Below are 23,917 nucleotides of genomic sequence, written 5' to 3' on the forward strand. Positions count from 1 at the left end.
TCACTCAGCTATTTACCCGAGGCCTAATTTCGGTTCCCAGGCCCTCAGGGGGCTTTGGCGAATGACCACACGGTCTTCGGCTTTGTGTTAAATGCTAGATTGCAACACACTATTTGGTAGTTTGATCTGAATATTCGGGCTTCTTGGCCTCAATCAAACACACCTCGGACCTACCCGATATTAGTATGATATCAGCCACAAACAAAGGACTTGAACGTACCTCTGAAACGTTCTGAGTTGGTGCCAGGCGCTGGGTTGGGATTGTGTATGACTGCTCGCCATCCTCCGCCGACAATCCAGGATGACCGTTGGTGCTTCGATTCTGGTTCTCAGATGTTTGGAGATGTCCCGAATTCATCGTCACAGTTTCCTGGATTTCAATTAGCATCAGCCCCGTGTAACGAACGACCTGCTGTCCTCACTTTATCTCCAGGTGTATCCCAAAGTAGCATCTCGTCTTCCTCCTCATCAAAATTTGTCGGATCCCATCTTCGATCTTCAGCCTCAGTTACAAAGAGGGCCTCGGACTGAAGACTAGGTTGTGGGGGTGGTGGAGAAGGTCTGGAGACTCTCGCTCTCGTTGGCTCACGACCCAGATTCGGAGCGGCAGTGGTTGGTGGAGGTGGCATTGAGGTGGCAGCCCTCTTAGGGCTCGATATCGCTTCCAAAGGTTGTCTTGATGCAGGTCTCTTCGAGTTTGCTCTTGATGCGTTCGGTGCTGGTGTGGCTGAAGCACCACGAGACTCTCCAATAGTCATGAGAATGAACTCGCTCAGAATACCATCTTCGCTGTATGTCAATTGCATTGGGCTTGTTGGACGTGAGTATAAAGCTTTAACCATTGTGTTGGTAATGCCAGCATGTGCGATGATAGATTTGAAATCCTTGACACTGATGACAATATGAAGTTTCTCCTCAACAGCGAACTCGCCGAACTCAAGTGTATCCACGGCGATTGTAGTATGGAGTGGTTGCTTCAATATTTCTAAGTTTAATCAGCATGCAAGGGATTTCTGGAACATTGCAACAAACCGTTTCCAGACATGATCTTCTCCGTGTAGCTGGTGAAGCTAACGCGGCCATCTTCAGAGTAGATATCAAGCTGCTCCGTGCCTGGGCCGAAGTGCTCGACAAATTCTCGAAGAGTTTTGGACGATATCGACCAACTGTTGTTTGCACTCTCCTTGACAAACAAGGCATGCATAGGTGCAACGGACTCGAATGTCAGACGGTAGGTCTTGAGAACGCCTGGACACGTCAATTGCTTGAAATTGGTAGTTGACGCAGAGACATACCATGTCTGCAGACTATCTTGATAACGAATCGGCTCTTCGTTTTACCTTCACCATCCTCAACTGATACATCGCATCTTTCAACTGCAGTGTCCTTCTCCCTGCTCGGGTCAGCAACTCGACCTTTGAAGACAGACAAGAGTGCCTATAGCCAAAGTCAATGCTGAAAACGAAGAGAATAGCCAACAAAGGTGCTGACCTTGTTATAAATTTTGCATGTGAACTTCTCCTTTGCCTGATTGCTGGATCTCAAGGGTCTATAATGATACTTGGAGAAGAACCTGTTTCCCAGCAGTGTGAAAGAGGCGTATGCTGATTTTGAAGAATTGAGTGCAGTCAAGACTAGCTAGGAATACTCAGCAACGAAAACTATTAAAAGCAGTCACGGCCCTACTGACCCTGTCTGAGGAAGCTTCCAAGCAAACGGCCTCGCTGAACTTTCCCAGGCAAACAAGAGCATCGTGCAGCTTACCCAGGGCATCAGGATTGATGGTGAACGTCAATACCGCCATGGCTGGTAAACTGAGAATGTGAACATTAGATCACGACACATTCGAATCGTCCAGGTTCCTACTTGGGCACACAGCATGCCCGGAAAAATCCCCTTGACGTTGCACGGCACTCGTGAGTTCGTGGCGGAACAATTGTTGCCTCGAAAAAGTCGCGCACAAGGGGCATGACGACGCGACTGGCTTTTGCTGCCCCGCGTTCTCCACAAATACACAATCGCCAATCCCACCAACATCAACACCAGGATTCAACATACAATAGTACTACTACTACTACTAGGCGTTCCCACGAACGATATTTGGCCTTCGGTATTACTTTGCATTATACTTTACAGCCTACGAAGCTTCCAGAAATTCCGCTTTCCACTATGCAGGACCTGCCGGCGGATTGTCTCTACTTGATCTGCGAGGAGCTTGCAGCCAAACGAGACTTCAGTACGCTCTTTGCATGTGCCGTGTCAAGCAAGTCTCTTGTTAAGCCTGCGCTGCTGCGGATGTACCGGTAGGATATCCTTTCATTCTGTTGAAAGAACGCGATCTAACAAGCTCTAGGGTCCACGATGAAAGCCCCATCAGAAGTAGTGGCGAAGGCAACGAAACCGACTTCGAAAAAAATAGCACATCCAACGACCAAACGTTCGAAGAAAAATTAGCTGCTGTCAAGAAGATAACCTCTAAATGGGCTCTACAATGGAAGTCAATCATACGATCCAGCATGGGACATACTCTATATCCGTATTGCCTTTACATTCGTTCCCTCGATCTTCGAAACCTTGCAGAGCTCCTTGAGTCCCTTGACGACCCTTTGTTCCGAGAACTCTCGCAAATATTCTTTGCCGACGACATGGCCCAGTTCCTGAGGACTCTAGATACGCCGATGAAGCAAAAGATTCGAAGTGCAAAGGCATCATACGAGAAGCTGGATGTCCCTGTTATTCTGGACCTTGTTGGAGAGTCAATTACCAGTTTTGTCAGCACAGCAGCCACCCAGAACAAGGCCACGGTTGCTCTTGAGGACATCTCAGGCGATATTAGTGGTTTGGCTTTGCCCCGGTGGGTTGGTCGTATCTCCAGGCTCAAAGGAATGACTTTGTGGGATGGAGCAGCCCTCAGTGAGGGCGTGGCTACTTCGATTGCCAACAACTGCCCCAAATTTGACGACCTTACTTTCTACGGCAGCCTCAAGCCAGACATAGACCAAGACTTGGCCTCTTTCTTTAGTGGACTGAAGAAAGATAGTCTGCGATCGTTTACCGCTTTGAGCGCAGGCGCCGTTGGTCGCGAAACACTTCTTTCACTGAACCATCACAAGTCCTCGTTGAAGAGGTTGGAACTGGACGGCCTGAGATCGAAGGCGATTGAGAAGCTGTTTTTGCTTCAAGAATGCGTTGCCCTTGAAACTCTCGAAATACATTCCGATAGTTCAGTCAACCTCGAGGCAACAGAAAACGATATCTTCCCAGAGATCATCGCGTGGTTAGGCCGTTGTGAAAGACTCCGGGATCTTCTCTTAAGAAACTTGGCAAGTGGTCCAGCAATTCTCACGCAAGTATGCTTGCGGAACAACATCCGCCTTCAAACACTGCAGGTGGTTGGGTACTCTGTTGTCGGAAATCAAGACTTTCACAGGGCATTGTCCCACCAGACGAGTCTTGAGTCACTCTCTCTTGAAGCAGACCCAGAAGGTGCCTTCCGAGACGATATCGACGTGTTGATATCTTCCATCTCCCAATTGACCAAATTGCGAGATCTCAACCTATTCTCCACTTCCGATTACTTCCGGACATCCGAGATTCTGAATCTCTCTTCCGTTCTGACAAACCTGGAGGATCTGTCATTTGGAGGCTACGATGTTACGGATAACCTCTGGCGTGGAATGTCAAATCTTCATCAGCTCCGCAAGCTCGACATATCAGCCATGACCTCGTTCTCATTCGATGGGATTTTGGATTACATTTCAACTCTGAAGGACTCCAATCGCGGTCTGACATTGTCAGTTATGAACCAGAAAGCTGAGAACCCGCTTAGTGACCGCGAGGAATCTGACATCAAGCAGAGAATTAGGGATAAGGTGGATGGCAAGTTTGACTTTATGTTGTTCAGAGAGGCAGATTCCGAATCTGAATCGTTCTCGGACTGATTGTTGGAGAGGAAGCTTGTTTGTGGATAATTGTAATGGTTCATGTTAAATAGATTGGGAAACTTGCACCGCATGGATGAATGAACTCCCTTAAACTGGGGTAATTAATTTGTCAAGTACCGTTGGGTGATAGATGTCGGGAGTAGGCACCGCCCTTCTATGAATAATAATATAGCTTCACGACGGACTCTTATCACGGCAAGTAGGGAATGAACCCTACCCTCTGGCGTGTTTGTAAACAGCTTCTTGGCCATGCTTCTCGACCGTTAATGGGCCATGGCACAATTCAAAGGATGTTAATTACGCTCATTATCAGAAATATATGAAGCGAAAACGACTTGGGCTGTATATATCAACATATGGATTTGTCTGCCCACAACAACCCGAGCCCGGTACGCGGTGGCAGGTGAGCTTAACCCAAGACCAATATTTAGATATAACACCTTACAGCGACAATACTAACTATATAATAGAGCGCCCGGGCTCCGTAACGAGGAGACATGATGCCCGTTGCAAATATACCCATATAGAAAGGACGGCTTTAAACAACATCGAGTTGTTGGACCATATGCAGTGTAGGATACCTATAATGGGGGTTTTCGTAGCAAGACACCTCCATATGGCCCGGTTCGATTGACCCAACAATTGAATGAGCTTATCTTGCGAGCCTTTGCTATTTTGGCTCCTGGTTTCGGTATCATCTTGAAAAAAAATCTTCTCCCCGTGGCTAGAGTGCTGACTTGAGATGCGGGCCCTCAGCCAGCACAAAAATATTTTACAAGAAATGAAGCTAACTTCCAAACTAACATAGAAGAGTGTTACGAGGATTATAGCAAAGCCTACGTTTGCACAATTTCTAAGGTTCTTGAGGATATTATCATGGCATGTAGTACATAGATCGACTGCACTGCTCGCTCCACGACGCACTAACCTTACAAGGAAGGCGGCAACGACATGAGAGAGAAAGGCAAGCAAAAAGGAGCCTTTACGTTTTCTCAGATTTTCCTTAAAAGTTTTGTCCGGGACTTACAAGTCCTTCTTTCCTCGACCAATCCTGGGCAACAACCCTAGCAACGAATTGCTCAATATGTCTCGAAACCAACAAGGGGACTTCGACCGGCAGCATATGTCCAGACTCTTCAATCACCACCATCCTAGCGTCCTGAATCTTCTCCAACACTTCTTTTCTGACTCTTTCGACAGGTTCGACGATATCTTTCCTTCCAGCAATCACCAAAACCGGAACATTGATCCTGTTCGCCTCCTCAACAATGTCCTCTCTCATGGCATACTCAGGCCAAGCCGCCTTGGCAAACTCATTCCCCTTCAGCATGTCTTCTGCCAACGCTGAAATTGTCACGTCAGAAAGCTTTGAAGCTGAGAGGACGTTCCTCGCGACGAACTCAGCCGACGCGGCGCTCGAGTAAGCTGTCAATTGCTGCTCTTTCATGTCCGAGGGAAGCTCAAATGGTATTGGAGGCGCGGGAGCGATCAGCACGATACCTTTGAGTCCTTTCACGAGATTCCTGCCTGATATGAGCTGAGCAACCTTGCCTCCCATAGAATGCCCCACGAGAATGAAGTCCTGGACATCCATGCCAGGAAGAAGAGTCTCGATATCGCTGGCGAGCTGGTGGATGGAGTAAGATCCAGGTACATTGGGCCCAGTAGATGAGCCCCAGCCTCGGAAGTCGACAGCTATGCAGTGAAAGTGTGGCGAGAGGTGTGAGATGGTGGCTGAATAGGTGCGAGATGAACCACCCCAGAAGTGGAGGAATATGAGCGTCGGTTTGAGAGGATCAGGAGTTCCAGAGGAGACAACATGGAGGCTTGTGGTAGAGTCCACTTGATGGGTACTAGAATGTTGCATATTGAAGGGTGTGGTGTTTCAATGAAAGCAGAGAGGCTGAAGGAGGAAACTGTACGGTGTACTGCAGTAAGATTACGTTTGCTGAACAGAGAGAACTGGCATCCACTTGGAGACACATATATAAAACGAAATGTGATCCCGGTTCCTGCCATCACTAATCCCATCCAAGAAGAAATCGGATTTGGCACCTTCTCGGAGTCTACCAGAGTCCTCCGTTGACACGCCCGCTCTTCCTACATCCGGAAACCCGAATTATTTCCAAAATGCCAGCTTACTAGGCTTCTCATATAGGCTACAAAGCTCCATACAACAAATGAAAGCTTGCGATATGGTGCCGAGACCAAACTGTCAGCTTGACCGGAGATCTTCCGATGTTGCTGTGATGTTACGTTTGACTGGTGGTTGAGATTAAAAAACTCAGGCAAGTGGCGGACCCCTGTCTCATCACGTGTCTGGCATCATGATCTTTCTGAGCTTCGCAAGAAAAAACATCAATCTCTCTCGACAACCAAAACAGCTCCGCAACAACCACACCTTGAGTCCCCGGTAAAGACAATCGCACAATCATGGACTCACCAAGCTCCGCCCTTGAGCAAAATATCGACCTCTCAAAGCTTTCAGAAAAGGACAAGCAAGAACTTCAGCAATTTATAGTCAACGAGAGCCAGAAAGCCAGGATACAACAGTGTTAGTTCTTTCCCCGAGCTCTTTCAAAATCCCTCAATGTTTCCTTCGACTGCTCCTACAAGTTCCAGATTGCTCTCCTTTTGGGCAATTGTGGCAGCCTGCAAAAACATGGAAAACTAATGTTCGTTCTACTTAGCTGTCCACTCCCTCACGGATATCTGCTGGAAGAAATGTGTGACGGGTACAATTCGGGGCGGGAAGCTAGACAAGAATGAGGAGACTTGCGCGCAGAATTGCGTGGATCGATTCTTGGATGCAAATATGACGGTTATTAAACATCTCGACAATATGAGGAATCAGTCATGAGGGGAGTTGGACGGACAGCTATCTCGTTTATGATCCTAGGCACCATCGGGCTATGAATAGAAGGATAACAGTGTGTACGAGTAGAGGTTTTGTATGATTAAGGGCGATTGAGAAGAGACTTCGCTCTTACAGCTGGCATGAAATGAGACACGGGGTTCAGTCTTCAATGAAAGAAATCACAAAATGCGCTCACGAAGGAGCTTGAAATTGGGGTCTGAAAGCACTTTGTGCACACTGAATTGGTATGTATCTCATTTACGCCTTGTGAATGCAAGTGACAACCGCTAGATTCGTAGCCACGAATCGTGCTGGTAAATCCATAACCATTTCTCAATCCCCAGTTCTCATCACTCCGCCTCAAGCGCATGTGCAAACATTTAGACAATGGCGAGCTTCGTCGCAGCAATATCGAGAGCATCAACGTCGGCGGTCAGGCGAGCAAAGGCCTTCTTTGATCCATCAGGTCTAAGGACATTACATTAGTACAATAACATTTAATTCCGGACTGGATTTTACATACCGGACAAGGGTGTTGATCTTGACAGTATCGATATCATAGAGCTTCTTCAATGCTTCCTTGATTTGTCTTTTATTTGCCTTGATATCGACGATGAAAACTAGGGTGTTATTCTCCTCAATCTTCTTCATGGCGCTCTCAGTGTTGAGAGGGTGGATGATGACCTTGTGCTCATCGAGGCGAGGTTGATGAGGAACGGACTTTCTTGGGTATTTGGGCGAACGGGAGAGTTGGAGGGTCTTGGGTCGGTGGAAAGTTGTCGAAAGACGGACCTTGCGGACTTTGTGAGAGTGAGACTGGTCGTTTGTTAGCAAGGAGAGATGAGGCGCTGGGGAGATTGAGAACGTACTCCCTTCAAGGCAGACTTCGCAGCAGCATTGGCTTGCTTGTTGCCTTTGCCCTTGGTGGCAGTACCTGTAGTCACTTACGCATCAGCAATCGCTCTTGAAGAACTCGCAATATCTGCTACTGCTGGTGCGCATTCCCCTTCATCGTTGCCGTATCGTGAGAGATCTCGATTTGAGATGCCCAAAAAGTTCGATTATGATTGCAGGGTTGCAGAACCGCGCAACAATAATGTAGAGAATTTCAATGGGTCAGAAAGGAAACTGTACATTTCTTGGTATCCTTGGGAGGCATGGCGAAGTATTTGTCGTCGTGGTGTTGGCGCTGGGAAAATAAATCGATGTGGGAAATTCAAAAGTTGTGCGATTTGTGTGCAGATTTAGGCGGTCAGAGCGCTCTACACGTGACAAGCCTTGAACTTGCCTCCCGTGAGCACCTCAATTTTCCTCGTCAACCAAACACCCAGCAGGTTTTCGGTTCTACAATATGGTCAACAAGAAGAAGCATACCAAACTGAAGTCCCTGTCTCAAGGTCGACCTCCTACCGTCAAGCCTGCCAGGTCAATCTCCAGCAAGGCAACCAGAAATGTCATCCGAACTTACCACACGCTTGACAAAGAGAGAGCAAAAGCCCTGGCAGCCGGAGACGATGCAAAAGCCGTGGCGCTAGCAAAACAAATGGAATTGCAAGGTGGAATCGAGAGTTATCAACGTGCAAGCCTCATCGGCCAGACCAATGAAAGAGGAGGCGACAGTTCAAAAGTACTCATGGAATGGCTGGAGCCAATTGTTCCGGCGTTGAAACAACTATCCACTGAAGGGAAGTCACTTCGGATGCTAGAGGTTGGAGCTCTGAGTGTTGCCAATGCTTGTTCCAAAAGCCGTCTATTTGACATGGCGAGAATCGATTTGAACAGCCAGGCCGAAGGCATCACTCAGCAGGATTTCATGGAACGTCCTCTCCCTCATGATGAGCGGGAGAAATTCGACATCATCAGTCTTTCCCTGGTTCTGAACTACGTTCCTGACCCTGCTGGGCGAGGACAGATGCTGCTACGGACTCTCGAATTTCTCACGGCACGCCAGTATCCTGGACAGCTTGGTGACCTTTTACCAAGCTTGTTTCTGGTCCTCCCTGCACCTTGTGTGACGAACTCAAGATACTTGGATGAAGACAGACTGGAGGCTATTTTGAAGGGCCTGGGGTTTGTCAACTCCAGGAAAAAGCTTTCGAACAAGCTGGTATATTACATGTGGCAGTTGCAACGTCCGACGGCAAAGAGGACATTGGCTTTCAAGAAGGAGGAGATCAGGTCCGGGAAATCGAGAAACAACTTTGCGATAGTTCTGAGATGATGTGTTGCAGCTAGGCGTCAAGGGATGGAAATTTTCTGTCTAGGGACTTGCTGAAAGTCATCGGTGTTCAGGAGTATGGTGAGTTTTATGATACCCGATCAAGTGCTGAGAGGGCTTCAGGTGGCATATTGAAGACAGGTGCATAGTGCAAGGGATTTCAAAATGCGAGATTTATCAAACCGCCTGGAAACTTGCAACATTCAAAAACGGGAAGTTGAATGTTCCGGTCATTCACACGGTTTTCTCTTTCTCTACAGAAACTTTCAAAGCCCAATTCGAACCGAGTATGGTGACGAAGCGAAGGGCTCGGCTGACATCGGTGTTTCTCCAACCCCCTGCCACGGCAAGGACTTGATGAAAAGTTCCTTATGACGAGGCGCTTTGACTTGAATCTTATCGATGCCCCACCATGCCATTTATGTTTATGGCTTGCACATGGGAGCTCCAGCTCTGCACCTTTGAGCTCGCACAGCACTCAATTGAAACAGCTTCCGAAACCCAGGACGGAAGAAAAATCCTTCGCTACACGCTTCAACTTTTTGCAGCCCTCATCTCCGTCCGCAGACCGCCCCGCACCACGCTGCACGTTCATCGGCTGATGTTCTTCGAGATCTCCACCCCGGATCATTGAGAAGCCGCTTGTCGAATGGCGAGATAAGGAAACCTCATAGCCCCAAAACCTCCTCTTGTTCTCAATTCCTTCAACTTCTCTTCTCGAAGATTTCTCCTCGCTGGACCACAGGGCTCCAGTTTCTTCTCTCAGTGCATCTCTGTACTCTTGGAGAAAGGTGCAATTTTGTTACCAATCTCCACAAGCATTACATCATGCCGCGGAATCCTACAAATTGGGACGAGTACCAGTTTGGTCCCCAAGGTCCCCAGGGGTCTCACAGGAATTCTGTCAGCTCTGCTGGTGGCCGTAGTATTCGTTTCGATGAACAAGTCGTTGGATCCCCATCTGCCAATTCCAATTTACTGGGAAGATCCGAAGGCGATCAACATGGAGGCGACCTGCGAAGGCGGAGGTAATTGTCTGAAACATCCCCGTGTAATTTTAAACTGATTTGGTTTCTAGGTCTTCAATTGCCTTGCGTCTTAATGCTCTCGCCCACGTTGGAGGTGTAAATAGTATCGAAAATTTTGCGAAGTCATGGCAAAGGGCAGCTACTTTTATCGAAGCTACGCCCCATCGCCTTTCTTTTATACTATCTGCGGACCAGGAGAGAGATGAGGAAGAAACGTTCGAATATGGCAGAACCAGTACCGAGTATGGGCGTGGAGCACGAACCTCACTCCTCCGGGCACATCTGGAGGCTTCTGGTAGTTCGGAAAATGCTATTGAGGACGAATCTGAGGCTCCCGACATGGACTCTTCTGCCTCTCAACCTGCGCATCACAAGGAGTCAGAAAGCAGCCATCGAGTCAGCGATTTGCCAGGTGGAAATGTGAGAGGAAGCCATTCGATATTTGCCATTGCACCGCATTTAGCTACACCGTTGGCTGGAAGCTACGGGACATCTTATGGAACCTTGCAATCCGCATTGAGAGAATCCTCTATGATCCATGCTGGCAACTTGTGGAGACAGCAACAAGCTGATGCAGCTCACATTATAGAAGGGGAACGTGAGCCTTTATTCGTCAAAGAAGTTGAGCAAGATGGGAAGGTTATTTTGGTGGTGGATGGCCAATCCACGCTTCCCCAAACCATCTTCAATTCCACTAATGTTCTCATCGGAGTTGGGCTTCTTAGTCTCCCATTGGGTATCAAGTACGCAGGTTGGATTTGTGGAATGATTTTTCTGCTACTTTCAGCCGTGGTTACGGCCTACACTGCACGACTTCTAGCCAAGTGCATGGATGTAGACGCCAGTCTGATCACCTTTGCAGATCTTGCTTTCATATCGTTTGGACAAAAAGCACGAATAGTTACCAGCATCCTTTTTACGTTGGAGTTATTAGCTGCGTGCGTGGCGTTGGTTGTTCTTTTCGCGGATACCCTTGATCTTTTGATTCCAGGTGTAGGTGTGGTCGAGTGGAAGATTGTGTGTGGTCTTTTAATGATACCCCTGAATTTTGCTCCACTACGACTGCTGAGTTTCAGCAGTGTGGTTGGGATCTTTTCATGTTTCTGCAGTGAGTATTTCTCCTTTGTTGTTTCCTTCTGGTAGCAGAGATCCCCCCGACATCCATGGCAACGCCAAAATCTCGAGAACCTCTTGGACGTTGGGGAAGTCTCTTTCTTGCTTGGTCGTGTCTTGGCCATCTATATTGGCTACCTTCGAAATAATACATGGTTTTGTCTATCCACTGACTGATCTTTTTCCAGTCGTTTCAATAGTCTTCATTGACGGCTTCATTAAGCCTCATACGCCTGGTTCTCTCCGCGAACCGGCCGTAACCTACCTCTTTCCCGCGAATTGGTTGACCTTACCGCTCTCTTTCGGCCTCTTGATGTCGCCTTGGGGCGGTCACTCCGTCTTCCCAAATATCTATCGAGATATGCGACATCCCTACAAATTCAAGCGGGCCGTAAAAGTTACATTTACGTTTACTGTAAGTCTTCTTCCACACTTTCGCTTGAACGTCTATCTAATGACTATTTATAGTACTTGCTCGACTGCGCTACAGCCGTAGCAGGCATCCTCATGTTCGGGGACGGCGTCATGACCGAGCTGACAGCCAACATCATCGATACTTCCGGCTACCCTCGCGTCCTCTCTATAATCCTCAGCATCTTCATCGCCATCATCCCTCTCACCAAGGTTCCCCTCAACGCCCGCCCCATCGTCTCCACCCTCGAAGTCATCTGCGGCCTCGACGCTTACTCCCTCGCCGACTCCGAACCTCTCACAGGCCTCTCCAGCTACACTCGAGGAATCCTAAAAGTCGCCATCCGTGTCTTCGTCATTGTAGTATTTGTCACAATAGCGATTGTGTTCCCAGCATTTGATAGCATCATGGCGTTTATGGGGAGCACCCTTTGCTTCACGATTTGTGTTATTTTGCCTCTGATGTTCTATCTGAAAATCTTCGGGAAGGAGGTCGGTTGGAAAGAGAGGCTACTGGATTACTTTTTGATCGTGGTGTGTTCTACACTTGCGACCGTGGGAACCGTATGGGCATTCCTGCCAAAGAGCATGATTGGCGCTGAGTGATGAGAAGGAGATGTGGCTGCTTGGCTGGAAGGAGAGGAGACTGGTGTGGGAAGATATTGTGGGGTGGCGTATCGTGCTCTGCATTTTTAGCACTTCTGCATTTGCATCTGCATTGTCTGTAATATCTGCATAGCGTCATTTGGGTAATGGGCCAAACTCTTTGTTGCATCTCATGTGGACATTTTACGAAGTTATGCCTCGTCCATATCCGTTCTGTGCACTCTGTGGACCTCTTTGAATTTGTCATTCAATGGTGATAGCTTGCTCTTCCCTGATCGTGAGACCTATATCTTCTCTCCATCGCAGGTCTTCAAATCTTGATTTACTTCAAGCCCGCATAACCTCGAGGGGCTTCGTTCAACCATTAGCCCCTGATCCACCCCGAAGGGCGGAGAGGATTGGGAATCTTGCGCTGTATGAGTTGCCAAACACAGTTTGGGTCTTATTGAAAGCAAAAGTTCATTGTTTTGATATGAGAGGTGAATCGCCTCGAGGTACAAAAAAGGAGCCGGAAGGGGAAGCGCTGAAAGAGGATTCATACTGTATCTGGGACAATCGTCAATACATTAAGATGTCTACTTTCATGATCGTTATGTCTGACTTCAAGACCTCTATTGGAGAATCAGGGTAGCTCTGCCTTGCTCATGAAGCATTCTCCTCACGGACTACCTAACAATCTTGATCTCATCAAAACTGGCAATGAGCTCATGCTTCTTATTCTCTTCCTCGGTCAATGGCGCATTCCCATTCCTGACCACAACGAGTGACTGCATTCCGGCTTCCTTCGCTGCTTCAACTTCCTCAACTCTATCGCTCAGAAACAACCACTTGCGAATATCCTCTTTCCTGCTTGCAGCTATCTTTCGATAACTGCTCGCATCCTTCTTCATGCCGGCGTTAACAGTGTCGAAGTACCCACTGATCAATGGCCTGAGATCCGCGTCCGGCTTCGAGTTGGTGTACTGGAAAAGGAGTTTCTGTGCTGCCACGGAACCCGATGAGTAGATGACGATCGAGGCACCTGCCTTCTGCCACTTCAAGAATGAAGGGTGGACATCAGGGAAGAGCGGACATCGTATTTCGCCAGACTCGTAGCCTTTGATCCAGAGGTAGCCTTGGAGATCCTTCAGGTAGGATATTTTCACGTCACGGGAGATCAGGTCGTTGAAATGGGCGGAGAGGCCTTCTCGAGAGGTGCAATATTCTTCCGGGAATCTGTTCCGGTAGGTGGCGAAGGAGGGAGAATCCCATTGCGTGGCAAGGACGTTGGGCAAGGCCTGGACGGAGTACGGATACTGACAGAGGGGTTAGTGGTTGGGTCAAGTGAGCGAAAGAAATGGGTTGCTTTGCGGGGTAAAAGATGGCGTATGCAGGGTCTTGGGGTATGGAGAGACATGACTTGTGAGAATCACTCGATAAGAGAATAAACGGTGGAGATTGCCTTCGTCCTGTAGTGAGACAAGAAGTTGGATAGAGTGGCTGGCTTTCCAGCGGCTCATTCGTCCCTCATGTCTCGTGGAGGGATGCGTATCTGCATTGACCATACAGAGGGGGCGCGGAGAATTTCTCTTTTTTCAACATGCAGGATGCAACCAACCGCAGTTTTGGGTGGCGGGAAACTACCCTCTCGTGCCCTCTCGTGCCCTCTCGTGCCCTCGTATCGGGACAATACATGCAGAAGAGGGACAGCAGCCACTGCGGTGGCGAATCAAAAAAAGCTTCTTCTAGATCGCAACACTTGTGCAGCTCCAGGTGACCCATCATAGACCAGAGACTTCTCGTGCGTGATGATCGGTTGCAACTGCGTTGCCGTACCCAACGGCATTTGCAAATAATGCATTGAACTGTCTTTGGCATTTGATCTGGATCACGGTGATCCGAGTCTGGCAGGACGGTTGCGCAAGGGAAGGACATATCCCACGGAGTGCAATTCCCGACTCCGAAGCAGCAGGTAGAGGGTGAAGAAAGATTGCTCACAAGAACATCTTTGACAAAGCTTATAGGGCATACTGTCCCCTCTACATCGCAGTATCAGCTCTGTTGTGATACTCGTGACCCGAGCTGGGAAATTGGCCCCTTTACCACTACCTTCATCTAGAAGGAAAGAGGCCAAAGTACAACGGCGGGACGAACCTACCAATGTCCAGGAGGACGACTTCAACCTCGAGTGAGACTGCCATTCTTCTCGGAACAGTTTTGCCTGCTTCGTCGATCAAATATAGGTTCCTCGGACCAAGATGGCGGTGAGCAGCAGAAAATTTTCCCAAGTAGCTGTCGAATGGCAAAGTCAGAATCGGGAATGGTCGGATCTAAACCAGTGATGATCTTGGTTTTGCTATGCAGCAACATGCAGCAGCGCGCATGAGGGCGTCGCCTTTAAAATGAGTGGTGGGTTGGTTGAAGTTGTTTCCTGCATGTTTCTCGACGCCGCCTTGCGGGGCGAGGTCCGCGCCAGTGAACTGCACTCGTCCATGACAAAACGGTTCCGGAAAGGTTATCCGAATTCCCTCCACGTCCAGCTCTCTGGCCTACCTCTCTCATATTTTCTTAAGATTGTGATGGCGGTGAGGGAAGCATTTCGACAGCGGATTTGCCAACCTCCCCTCGTGGTCCACTGATACGTGCTTGCTCTGCACCTGCATAAAGAGCCAACGAATGGCGGCCCCACTACGGGAGAGGTTGGAAAGTACAACAAGACTTTGAGTCTTGCGCACTACTGTATTGGCACGATACAGGGACATCTTCTCAGCTTCTGCAGCAAAAAAATACCTTCGGCTGGTGCGGTAAGCCCAGCAGAAGCAAATCTAGCTTCAGGAACTGCAGTTGTGGAGAACGGGAACGTCCTGTGGTTCCGCTCTTGCCCGTAGATTAGCTGCAGCGTGGCAGATTGGGCGTGATCTGGAGCATGCATTTCCCGTTTTGGAAGTCGAGTGACTTTGGGACTTTGATTCGAGGAAGACCTTTCTTTCTCAATCCAAAGCTGCGTATGTATTGCAGTAGTTTCAGCGAAAGAGTTTCTCTCTCATCGCTGCACGTTTGGCGAGTACTCGTAAGAGTCTTGTTCACGTTTTCTTGAAACTGTCACTGGGGGAAACATCTTACGATCTGGTATCAGATACAACTCAATTGTGGGGTTGTGTTGATGCGGGAAGGCTGTGCGCAAGATTTCCGTTGGATGGAGCGCCGACAACGATGCACCTTGAAGGAGATCTGCTGTTCAACAAGTGTTGACAAGGTTTACTGGGGAATCGAAGCCCTTGTTCGGCTTTTCAAATTCGTTTCGGAAGACGCACGATGTGTACCCTGCCTGACTGGACGAGGAGTGGATGAGTGATGCTGCTCCCTGGAGGCGCCACATCCTCACGGTTCACCTTCGGGAGCTCGCCTACGGAGTACCGTTGTAAGGTTTGGACAGAGTGGCGTCCGTCAATCTGGACGATAGTGCAATGGCGGATGCGGAGACGATTCGGCTGGGTTTTGGCTGGGGACTGGTCCGGGGGGAGGGGGGAGGACTGGCGGTGGGACCGCATGGCTGCGAACCTGAGAAGTTTCAGGGTCTCTGGGGCAAGTCAAGATCTGGTGGGATGACATCTTGCTGTATCGAATATCCTGCAGCATACGCCTGACAAAAGCCAAATTGAGTGATCAACGTTCCACGAGTTGAAAGCCCCGAGCATATTAGGGAAGAAAGGCAGTTCGACGCGTGCAGACGCGAATGATTGTCCAACTATCGTCTAGGACGAAGTTGAGCACACGCGCACACGCATGAGCGTTGCTGAAGGCGTCGAATCTACGAAGTAAATTGGATGATGGAATGATAGGCGAGTCAGACGTTTCAATTTTCGATCCAGCCATTCAGATCTTCAGATCCAGCCAGTACTTGTGTAGATCTACTATCCCCCCCCTAAACACTTATAGTGGGTCCGGTATTCGCCACACTCTCACGCTTCACTCACGCCACGCCTCACCCCATTTTTAGCCAATCAGAGCACGTAGAAGCTTCTAGCTTACAGTACAACTTGCACTATAAGAGCGGCAGAAAGCCCAGTGAGTACTGGCTCACTCGAAGTAGAAAGCGGTAAAGACTCATTGCGTGCCTTTAGTGGTGTGAATCGTGGCATGAGAGTGAGGCGAATGTTGGACCCACTATAAGTGTTTAGGGGGGGGGATAGTAGGCCAGCGGAGGTGTAGGGCGTCTACTCCTGATAGGTTTCCGCTAGCGTTTGCATTCAGGCATTTTTAGATGTTTCTCGATACAGTACAGCCACTACGCGATCCGAAGCAGGCAAGGTCTTGGCTGGAGGACGCCGACAAACCTTGCCATCTCACATCGAAGATGCAGCAGAGTCGGACCAGAGCATGGAGCAACAAGGTATACTACCAGTCTTGATGGGCGCCGAGTGCTGTGGTTGATCCTCTCACTGCGGACGGGGTTTCATCACGGCAAATGCAATGGACGGTCTTTGGGGAACTCGGGGACCGCAATTGAACTCTGAACTCTAAACTCTGAACTCGAACTCACCCCTTTCCCCTCGTACGGAGTAGGTTCGTAACTCGTAACGCGGGGTCCTCGGAAACCGCCGATGACATCAATGAGGACGTGCTCAAACTCATGGTTTGTGCGGAAATGAAGGCTGTGAGCTGATTGATGACGATATCTTGGGTGAGCTTGTGCTCCTTGTGCTCCTTGTGCCTCTGGAACATCTACAGTAGAGCTTCGAGGAATGATCGTTGGGCAGGGAGTCCGGCAACTCCCTGCGTTGCGTGACAGATGATCACCGTGATTTGATCACCCGGTATCAAAGAACTTCGACGGATTTCCATTGAAAGATTCATTTAGGAGCCCGTTTGGGTCATTTCACGCTCGCGGGTCTGGCGAGGTCGGGTCACACGACCCCGCGCAGTCTCAGTTTGGAGATCAAAGAAGCAGACCCGTTCGTAGCCCTTTCTAAGCAAGATTGCGATATGTCATTGGGGGGGCGGCAAGGCGTCGTGGAAGGATTCCGTTGGATGTTTCCAGCGGATTCTGCGGGACCAGGAGAGCACCGGAAAGGCTGGATGGACTCTGGACTCTGGAGAGCTGACGTTTTGGAAACGCCTTTGACGGGGCCTTACGGGGGGCCCTCCTCTGGAGTCTGGCCTCGTGGCCAAACCCAAAATTGCACATTGCCAAATTGAGTTTGATTGGGTCACGGGGAGGACTGAGGACTCGCGGTTATCGGAGCATGAGAAGGGCGAGAGAGCAAGCATTGAAGCGGGCGCGTTGTGGCCGACGCCAAGTCGAGCTCGGTGGAGTCGAGCCTTGGAGTTGAGCTCGGCAAGTTTGGTGTTCCAGAACCTGGCCGGCAGCTGTTGGCAGGCTTGCAGGCTGGCAGGCTGGCAGGCTGGCAGGCTGGGAGCGAATGCTCCAGCAGGCTGCAGCCCATCAGCGAACGACCGACCGTCCTGGACAGCGTGAGCGTGGCAGCCAAACCTGCTGGAACATTCGCTGCCAACCGCTGGCCGGCCAGGTTTGGCTCCGACGCCAAGGCCGGCGAGAGTCGCGCGACCAAACAAGACGACGTGCCCGCTGGAATAGGTAAAGCGCATGATGCACCGCCAATGCAGGCCCCAGGAGAACCACAGGGCTCCGCGCATGCCGGCGGGCACTGCAGGCAGGCAGGCAGGCAGGCTGGCTGGCAGGCGTGCACAGCCAAGCTGGCTGCTGGCCAATGGCCGCGCGCGGTGTATCGAGATGGAAGGACGTGGAATGCCCTGAAAGCGGCGGTTGGCAGACCTGCGCGTTTCACATCGCGGGCCTCCTACTGGCTGCTCACCCCCCACTGCCAGCGGCGCTTGCCTTTATCCGGCATTGGGACAGCACGCTGCTTTCAACGCGCGCCGGGGTCCTTGGGCATCGACTGATCCAGGCTGAGTGCTCGGTGCTGCGAGTGCAAGCGGTCAAGCATTGGAGGTGTGGGTGGGGCCCGGTGGCGTTGTGCCACTGTGGAGTGATGAGAGCGAGAGAGAGAAGAGCTGTGTTGTTGTGCTGGTGCTAGTGCCGGTGCTGGTGCTTGTGCTTGTGTCTATGCCTGAGGCCACAATACTCCCGTCCTTGTTCCGTCCACCGACCCACGCTAATCTCTCGCTCCTGTTGATGCTCTCCTTGTTGCTCCATCGTCTCGTATCGTTCCCCATCCCCATCCTCCCCTCCCACCTCTCCAAGCTGCCCACGATAATCCAAAGACTGGCCACATCCCATCGTCGTCCGCAGTCTACCCTCCTCCTCCTCCTCCTCCTCCTCCTCTTCCGCCCTCCTCTCCTCTTCTCTTCTCTTCCGCCTTCCTCCTAATTACCTTCGCCTCTGTCATTCACCGCATTCTCTCGAGTCGACGTCCTCGCCGCCTTCTGCGTCACCCGGCTACAATCACATTCCACGCCGAAACCATCAAAACTACCCCGGCCGCAGAAAGATCATCATCATCATTCACCTCGCGTCGATTATCTCCCACTAGCTTGACCTCCTTCACCTTCTCTCCTCCACCTCGCCCAACCTCAACCTCACGACACCACCACCACAACGCCATTCTCAGGAACGGATAAGGCAGACGAGGAGCAAGCTCTTCGACTACCTTTTTCCATCTATCAATCAATCACAGCACATGATTTCCAGGCAAGAGACAGAGATTGTCTTACGATAGACTACCTCGACAATCTCAACAGCCTCGCCAAGCAGCTCGGAGTCATCAATCCCCCCCGCCGAGCTCATTGATCATCTTCTGAACGACTTTCCACCTTCCACCCTCATCGAATCCGAACCCGACTGAGATCCAATACAACCAGCGTTCTGTTGGGTTGTTCCTGCGTCGATCTACCTTCTTCCGCTACACACCTCTCCACACCAACGAGCAGCACTTTTTAACCACCGCTCCCTCAAGCCACATTCAACCCCCAGACACTCGTTCGTCACCACACCTCTGGCTCTCATGTCAACATAACGATTTCACACCTTTCCTTACCGGACGTTTCGTCCATTGTTCCTGTTTTACGACCAACCACTCAGTTCCTTTTGTTAGCGATTCGAATACCCATCAATGAGCCTCTGACCCCTACTACGATACAACCGGAGTTTTCACCATCGTCATTTTACCCGCAATTGAATTACATTTATATAGCGTTGCTAGTCTGTTTCCTCGCCAAAGTCCTCCTGATTCTCAGCTCGCCTCGACATCCTTTCCGAACCGCCACCATCCTCGAACCTCAACCCTCTTCGAGCATAGCTCCTTGTGCCACCAACTTTGTTCAGAGAAGACAAAAGCATTTCCCGACTGTATTGCTTGAACTCAAGCCTTCAGGGTCCAAAAATATCGCGGTTGTACAACAATTAGTCGCATTTTTCCGTTCTGCTCCTTTTTTAATATTTACGTTTTGCATTCAGCCTTCACCTTTCACAACGAGATCGCCATCCATCACTCACATTCGCCATGGAATGCTTAAGGGAAAAGTTCTACGATAGAGTTGTGCTCGATGGACGTTTTGAGACAGTTGCTCCCCTCAATCATGGATCGTTTGGTATGGTCTTTATGGCCAAGGACCTGACAACAAATGAATTTGTTGCTATCAAGTGCTTGACAAAGAAGTCCGCAACCACGGACTCAGACTGCTCCTTTGCTGTTGATGAGCGTTCTGAAGAACTCGCCTGCCATGCCCGCCTCGGTTCGCACGCCAACATAGTCAATCTGATTCACTCCTTCGAGACAGATGCACACATCTACATCGTCCTCGAGTTTTGCTCGCGGGGGGACTTGTATGAAGCCATTCGAACTGGAACTGGACCGTTGGAGACCGAACATGTCCGCCAATTTATGCTCCAGCTTGTTGATGCTGTTGCGTACATCCACGCCAAGGGCATGTACCACAGAGATATCAAACCTGAGAACATCTTCCTGACTCAATCGGGAGAGATGAAGCTAGGTGATTTCGGTCTTGCTACCACGGAGACTTGGACCTACGAGACTACTGTTGGTAGTGACCGTTACATGTCTCCGGAACAATACGACTCTGCAGGTGCCGGCTATGCACCCGAAAAGGCCGATATCTGGGCCATTGGTATCTGCTTGCTCAACATTCTCTTCTCTCGAAACCCGTTCACAACTCCCACCGAGTCGGATCCCTTGTTCTTGGATTTCTCTCGAGACAAGCAATCACTCTTCGATGTCTTCCCGACAATGTCCCAAGACACGTATGAAGTTATTGCCCAATGCATGAGTTTGGATCCACGCAAACGATCCCTCCAAGCTGCTCGTGAGGCCCTCGAGCGTGTTGTCAGTTTCACCACATTCGACGAGTCGTTGGACGATTTCTGCTCTGCCGAGAGACGAGGCATCGCCAGTGCCAACCGGGAGCCACTCCGAACACCCTCGATTCAGAGCCCGCAAATGGACACTGGCTCTTTCCCATGGGCCAAGGCCTTACATGCTAGCCCACCTCAACAGTTCCGACAACTTTCTGCCATCCTCGACGACGAGAGCTACGAGTCTGAAGATCTCTTCCCCAGCTCGGAAGAAAGCAACAAGGACTGGTTCTCAGTGGGTCAACAAACTCCCTCTATGGCATCGATCCTGGACTCTTCTCTCGCTTCCATGCGATCCCTTGCCATCCGACGACCATTCAAGACCAGTCCGCCCAAGGCAAGCCTCACTCCCATCTCCGGCTCGTTGCCAATCAATATGTCGAAGCCAAAGCCGCTACCATCAATGGCATCAATTTTCGGCAAGAAGACCGAGGTCGTCTCGAAGAGTTGGAGTGATCTGTGGGATGAGGACATTGAAGAGGAGGAGGAGGAGGCCGAGAAACAGCTTAAAGCACGACAGATGCAAAACGCGAGGACCTGGAGTCATGAGAGCAAGAATGAAGATGATACGATCCGTCAAGGAGGACCTTTGGAGCCCAAGAGCTCATCACTTGTAAATATTGCGAAGTTGGATCCGGAGGCTGGCCGACCTACAGCCAACGACATTGATAGCGACCTTATTGCTGATGGCTTCTTTTTCCACGATGCCCCGAAAGAGACCATTGTCCGCGAGTCCCCTCCACGCTACTCACCACCACCGAAGCGGACCACTTTCGACAAGTGGTCGGCGCTTGGAGAACGCCGGCGGGCTTACACTGGAACATCGGAGTCGGAGAAATCACCAGAATTGCGCAAGGCACGTCGCAGCGTTGGATTAGGCTTCACTGGGTTTGGAGCCGGAGTTTGGGATAATAAGGCGAATACTGTTATTAAGGATACGACTAAAGATAAGGGCAGGGCATGCCCTTGGGCTCGAGATCGAGTCCGGGATCACCATGGCAAGGAGAAGCGCCATTTGGACCATGGCGATTTAGAGTGGGTTGGAGGTTGGGAACACCTTCACTTGTAGTTTGGCTTTTGTCTCAGGCCTTCTTTCACTCGGTATGGGCATCGACGTGGCTTGTCAGAATATACAAACAACGGGCACGGTCTACGATGGTATATCGAGAGGAGAGGATGAGATTTTCGCTATGACTCGCTTTTCTGTGTATTAGAATATCTTCGGACTTTGAGAATACCAGTCAATTACCCACTCTACCACATTGTACCACTTTGTCTGTGATGATTGTCCTTCTCAATCAAATTGATCAATCTCGACTCGGCTGACAAGCGTCAGCCGAAGTGAACGTCGGCAGGCACGCCTAAACAAGCACGTGCCTCGAAAGCGGGGTAATATCCTGCACGGCGTTCATGAAGTAAAGTGAGGTCAAACTTAAGCAGCCACTGGCGTCTAGGAACGTTTCACGATCCCGCGAATACACTTGCGGCCGCCTTCTTGCTAGACCTTGACAGCAGGACGAGGATGAAGTCCAACGTCAGCCATGCGGGGTTCGGCGCTAGGACGACGGCTACGGAGGCTGGGCGGGCATTTGCAGAGGAGATTAGGGGGAAGGTTAGTGAGTGGATATATTTTCGCTTTGTGTACCGTCTGGGTTGTTTGGGGGTGAATTTGTTCTTCTTGATTGGAGAGTTGCGGGGTTGAGTGATCTCTTCCTTCGAGTAGCAACGCTGCCCATTGACACATGTGAATGATCCTTCCCCCTCAAATCCACATGGAAATCACATTTCATGTTGGCTTTCCCTCATGAGCTCCTGTAGTTCTGGCTCGGGAGATGATGGGGGAGCTGTGCGCCCCCCCTTGTGTCCTTCTCACATGTCACAAACTCTCCTTGTATGCTGATTCTCAACTCCGTAGTCCTGATCACAGGCGTATCACCAAAGAGCATCGGCGAAGGACTCGCCCTCGCCCTTGCAGCGCACTCCCCTAGCCTACTAATTCTCGCTTCCCGCACACTCTCCAAGATTCACGCCGTGGCGGCTGGCATACACACCTCAAACCCACATGTGAATGTCCAAGAAGTCGTCGTTGATCTCTCGAGCTTGAAGTCCGTTCGGGAAGCTGCGGAGCGCTGTAAGAAGATCTTAGAGAGAGAGGGTAGGGGTATTGATGTTCTGTTTAATAATGCGGGGATCAATACTAGTGAGCGACGTCTGACGGAGGAGGGGGTGGAGACGCAGTTTGCTACTAATCATCTGGGTCCTTTCCTACTGACTGCTCTCTTGCTTCCTTTTATGAAGACGGGGAACAGAGGGGCGAGGGTTGTCAATACCTCCAGTGAGGCTCACCGGATTAGTCCGGTGCGGTTTTCTGATGTAGGTAGTTTCCCATTCCAAACGAAGCAAACTCTGACTGCCCCCGTTCCCCAGATCAATCAAACCCCTGGAGCCAAAGTGGAGTTTGACGATCAGCCGAGAAGGGGCATGCCGGCAGGCACATTAAGGGGCGATGGAAGATACGAGCCGAGTGTCGCATATGGGCAGAGCAAGACTGCGAATGTGCTTTTTGCTGTTGGGTTGAATACGAGAGGGGTGAAGAGCTTCGCTGTCATGCCAGGGAGTACGTATTAAAGAGGCAATAGGGTTTGTTTTGCAAGGTACTGATTATTCGATTGTTAGCTATCGCGACTGACTTGGCTCGTGAGATGGACGAGGAGGCCGTCAAGAATCTCACTCAGGGGGACTTCGATTGGAAGTCAATCGATGAGGGGGCGGCCACTTTAGTTGTTTCTGGGTTCGACCCCAGGTTAAGTGGTGAGTTACTGTTCTCTTCTCAATCTTGAAAAAATTCGCACTGTTATCTTGGGATCAAAAAGCTAATGGGCATTTGTTGATACAGATGAGGCAGGAGTGTACTTAGATGATTGTCAGATGAGAAGACCTTCGAAGTGGGCGTCTGATATTGACAAGGCTGAGAGACTTTGGGCTTTGAGCGAGGAATTGGTAGGAGAGAAGTTTACCAAGGGGAAAGCTAGCCGTTTGTAAATTGGATTCAGGTATAGAGCAGTCAAGAGATGACCTCAACAGCTCTAGAGGCGACATCTGGCAGAGCTACAGGAAAGAGGAACTTCAATATTGAGAGTGTGTGCTAGATGTGGAGGAAGCGAGAAATGCTTAGAGAGTGACTTCGGTTAAGAGTTTCCTCATTCACCGCACATATCAAGGAGTGAAGATACTTGAATAGAGACTGCTGTTGCAGACTCTTGTGCGGTTCATCTCATTTACCAAATGTAGTAGTAGTGACTCGGTCATGTCTCCCTACCTATGACTGTAACGAGCAAGCACATCCGTGCAGTCTCCCCACATTTAATCGAGAAACTAAAAGCAAAGCAATGAGCTACCCAGGGCCTT

The 23,917-nt window shown here is 50.0% G+C and overlaps 11 protein-coding genes across 11 annotated transcripts; 6 read left to right on the forward strand and 5 right to left on the reverse strand.

Moving 5' to 3' along the window:
- Positions 1-109: 109 nt before the first annotated feature.
- K444DRAFT_519796 (Rad9-domain-containing protein) lies at positions 110-1,804 on the reverse strand (the record flags this gene model as incomplete). The annotated part of the gene is made up of 6 exons (XM_024873989.1): positions 110-370; positions 423-985; positions 1,033-1,248; positions 1,296-1,437; positions 1,492-1,638; positions 1,691-1,804. 6 exons carry the CDS (start codon positions 1,802-1,804, stop codon positions 110-112), a joined length of 1,443 nt encoding a protein of 480 aa, XP_024742053.1.
- Positions 1,805-2,031: 227 nt separating this feature from the next.
- Positions 2,032-4,127, forward strand: K444DRAFT_554728 (uncharacterized protein). Its single transcript, XM_024876666.1, has 2 exons — positions 2,032-2,303; positions 2,354-4,127. Exons 1-2 carry the CDS (start codon positions 2,170-2,172, stop codon positions 3,939-3,941), a joined length of 1,722 nt encoding a protein of 573 aa, XP_024742054.1. The 5' UTR covers positions 2,032-2,169; the 3' UTR covers positions 3,942-4,127.
- A 654-nt stretch (positions 4,128-4,781) lies between these two features.
- K444DRAFT_608826 (alpha/beta-hydrolase) lies at positions 4,782-6,188 on the reverse strand. The gene has a single exon (XM_024879457.1). It carries the CDS (start codon positions 5,809-5,811, stop codon positions 4,948-4,950), a length of 864 nt encoding a protein of 287 aa, XP_024742055.1. The 5' UTR covers positions 5,812-6,188; the 3' UTR covers positions 4,782-4,947.
- A 116-nt stretch (positions 6,189-6,304) lies between these two features.
- Positions 6,305-7,112, forward strand: K444DRAFT_608827 (uncharacterized protein). The gene is made up of 3 exons (XM_024879458.1): positions 6,305-6,498; positions 6,635-7,046; positions 7,093-7,112. The coding sequence occupies exons 1-2, from the start codon at positions 6,378-6,380 to the stop codon at positions 6,802-6,804; spliced, it is 291 nt and encodes a 96-aa protein (XP_024742056.1). The 5' UTR covers positions 6,305-6,377; the 3' UTR covers positions 6,805-7,046; positions 7,093-7,112.
- K444DRAFT_660283 (60S ribosomal protein L25) lies at positions 7,014-7,960 on the reverse strand (the record flags this gene model as incomplete). Its single annotated transcript, XM_024886438.1, has 4 exons — positions 7,014-7,269; positions 7,325-7,617; positions 7,671-7,735; positions 7,936-7,960. 4 exons carry the CDS (start codon positions 7,958-7,960, stop codon positions 7,182-7,184), a joined length of 471 nt encoding a protein of 156 aa, XP_024742057.1. The 3' UTR covers positions 7,014-7,181.
- A 192-nt stretch (positions 7,961-8,152) lies between these two features.
- On the forward strand, positions 8,153-9,022 carry K444DRAFT_582891 (uncharacterized protein; the record flags this gene model as incomplete). The annotated part of the gene is made up of 1 exon (XM_024877812.1): positions 8,153-9,022. One exon carries the CDS (start codon positions 8,153-8,155, stop codon positions 9,020-9,022), a length of 870 nt encoding a protein of 289 aa, XP_024742058.1.
- Positions 9,023-9,734: 712 nt separating this feature from the next.
- On the forward strand, positions 9,735-12,302 carry K444DRAFT_214854 (uncharacterized protein). The gene is made up of 4 exons (XM_024871114.1): positions 9,735-10,047; positions 10,098-11,155; positions 11,349-11,575; positions 11,629-12,302. Exons 1-4 carry the CDS (start codon positions 9,848-9,850, stop codon positions 12,175-12,177), a joined length of 2,034 nt encoding a protein of 677 aa, XP_024742059.1. The 5' UTR covers positions 9,735-9,847; the 3' UTR covers positions 12,178-12,302.
- A 540-nt stretch (positions 12,303-12,842) lies between these two features.
- On the reverse strand, positions 12,843-14,631 carry K444DRAFT_660286 (2,3-diketo-5-methylthio-1-phosphopentane phosphatase; the record flags this gene model as incomplete). The annotated part of the gene is made up of 3 exons (XM_024886439.1): positions 14,315-14,631; positions 14,155-14,195; positions 12,843-13,472 (listed from the first exon to the last, which is right to left on the reverse strand). The coding sequence occupies exons 1-3, from the start codon at positions 14,355-14,357 to the stop codon at positions 12,843-12,845; spliced, it is 714 nt and encodes a 237-aa protein (XP_024742060.1). The 5' UTR covers positions 14,358-14,631.
- A 2,064-nt stretch (positions 14,632-16,695) lies between these two features.
- K444DRAFT_660287 (uncharacterized protein) lies at positions 16,696-17,814 on the reverse strand (the record flags this gene model as incomplete). The annotated part of the gene is made up of 2 exons (XM_024886440.1): positions 16,696-16,872; positions 17,293-17,814. 2 exons carry the CDS (start codon positions 17,812-17,814, stop codon positions 16,696-16,698), a joined length of 699 nt encoding a protein of 232 aa, XP_024742061.1.
- Positions 17,815-19,640: 1,826 nt separating this feature from the next.
- On the forward strand, positions 19,641-21,137 carry K444DRAFT_499810 (putative Serine/threonine-protein kinase ksp1; the record flags this gene model as incomplete). The annotated part of the gene is made up of 1 exon (XM_024873334.1): positions 19,641-21,137. A coding segment is annotated over one exon (1,497 nt), but the record flags the coding sequence as incomplete, so codon positions are not given.
- An 894-nt stretch (positions 21,138-22,031) lies between these two features.
- On the forward strand, positions 22,032-23,551 carry K444DRAFT_640807 (NAD(P)-binding protein; the record flags this gene model as incomplete). Its single annotated transcript, XM_024884535.1, has 4 exons — positions 22,032-22,125; positions 22,425-23,126; positions 23,186-23,320; positions 23,406-23,551. 4 exons carry the CDS (start codon positions 22,032-22,034, stop codon positions 23,549-23,551), a joined length of 1,077 nt encoding a protein of 358 aa, XP_024742063.1.
- Positions 23,552-23,917: the final 366 nt, after the last annotated feature.

Source organism: Hyaloscypha bicolor (genome assembly GCF_002865645.1).
Source record: "Hyaloscypha bicolor E unplaced genomic scaffold K444scaffold_17, whole genome shotgun sequence".
Classification (NCBI taxonomy): domain Eukaryota; kingdom Fungi; phylum Ascomycota; class Leotiomycetes; order Helotiales; family Hyaloscyphaceae; genus Hyaloscypha; species Hyaloscypha bicolor.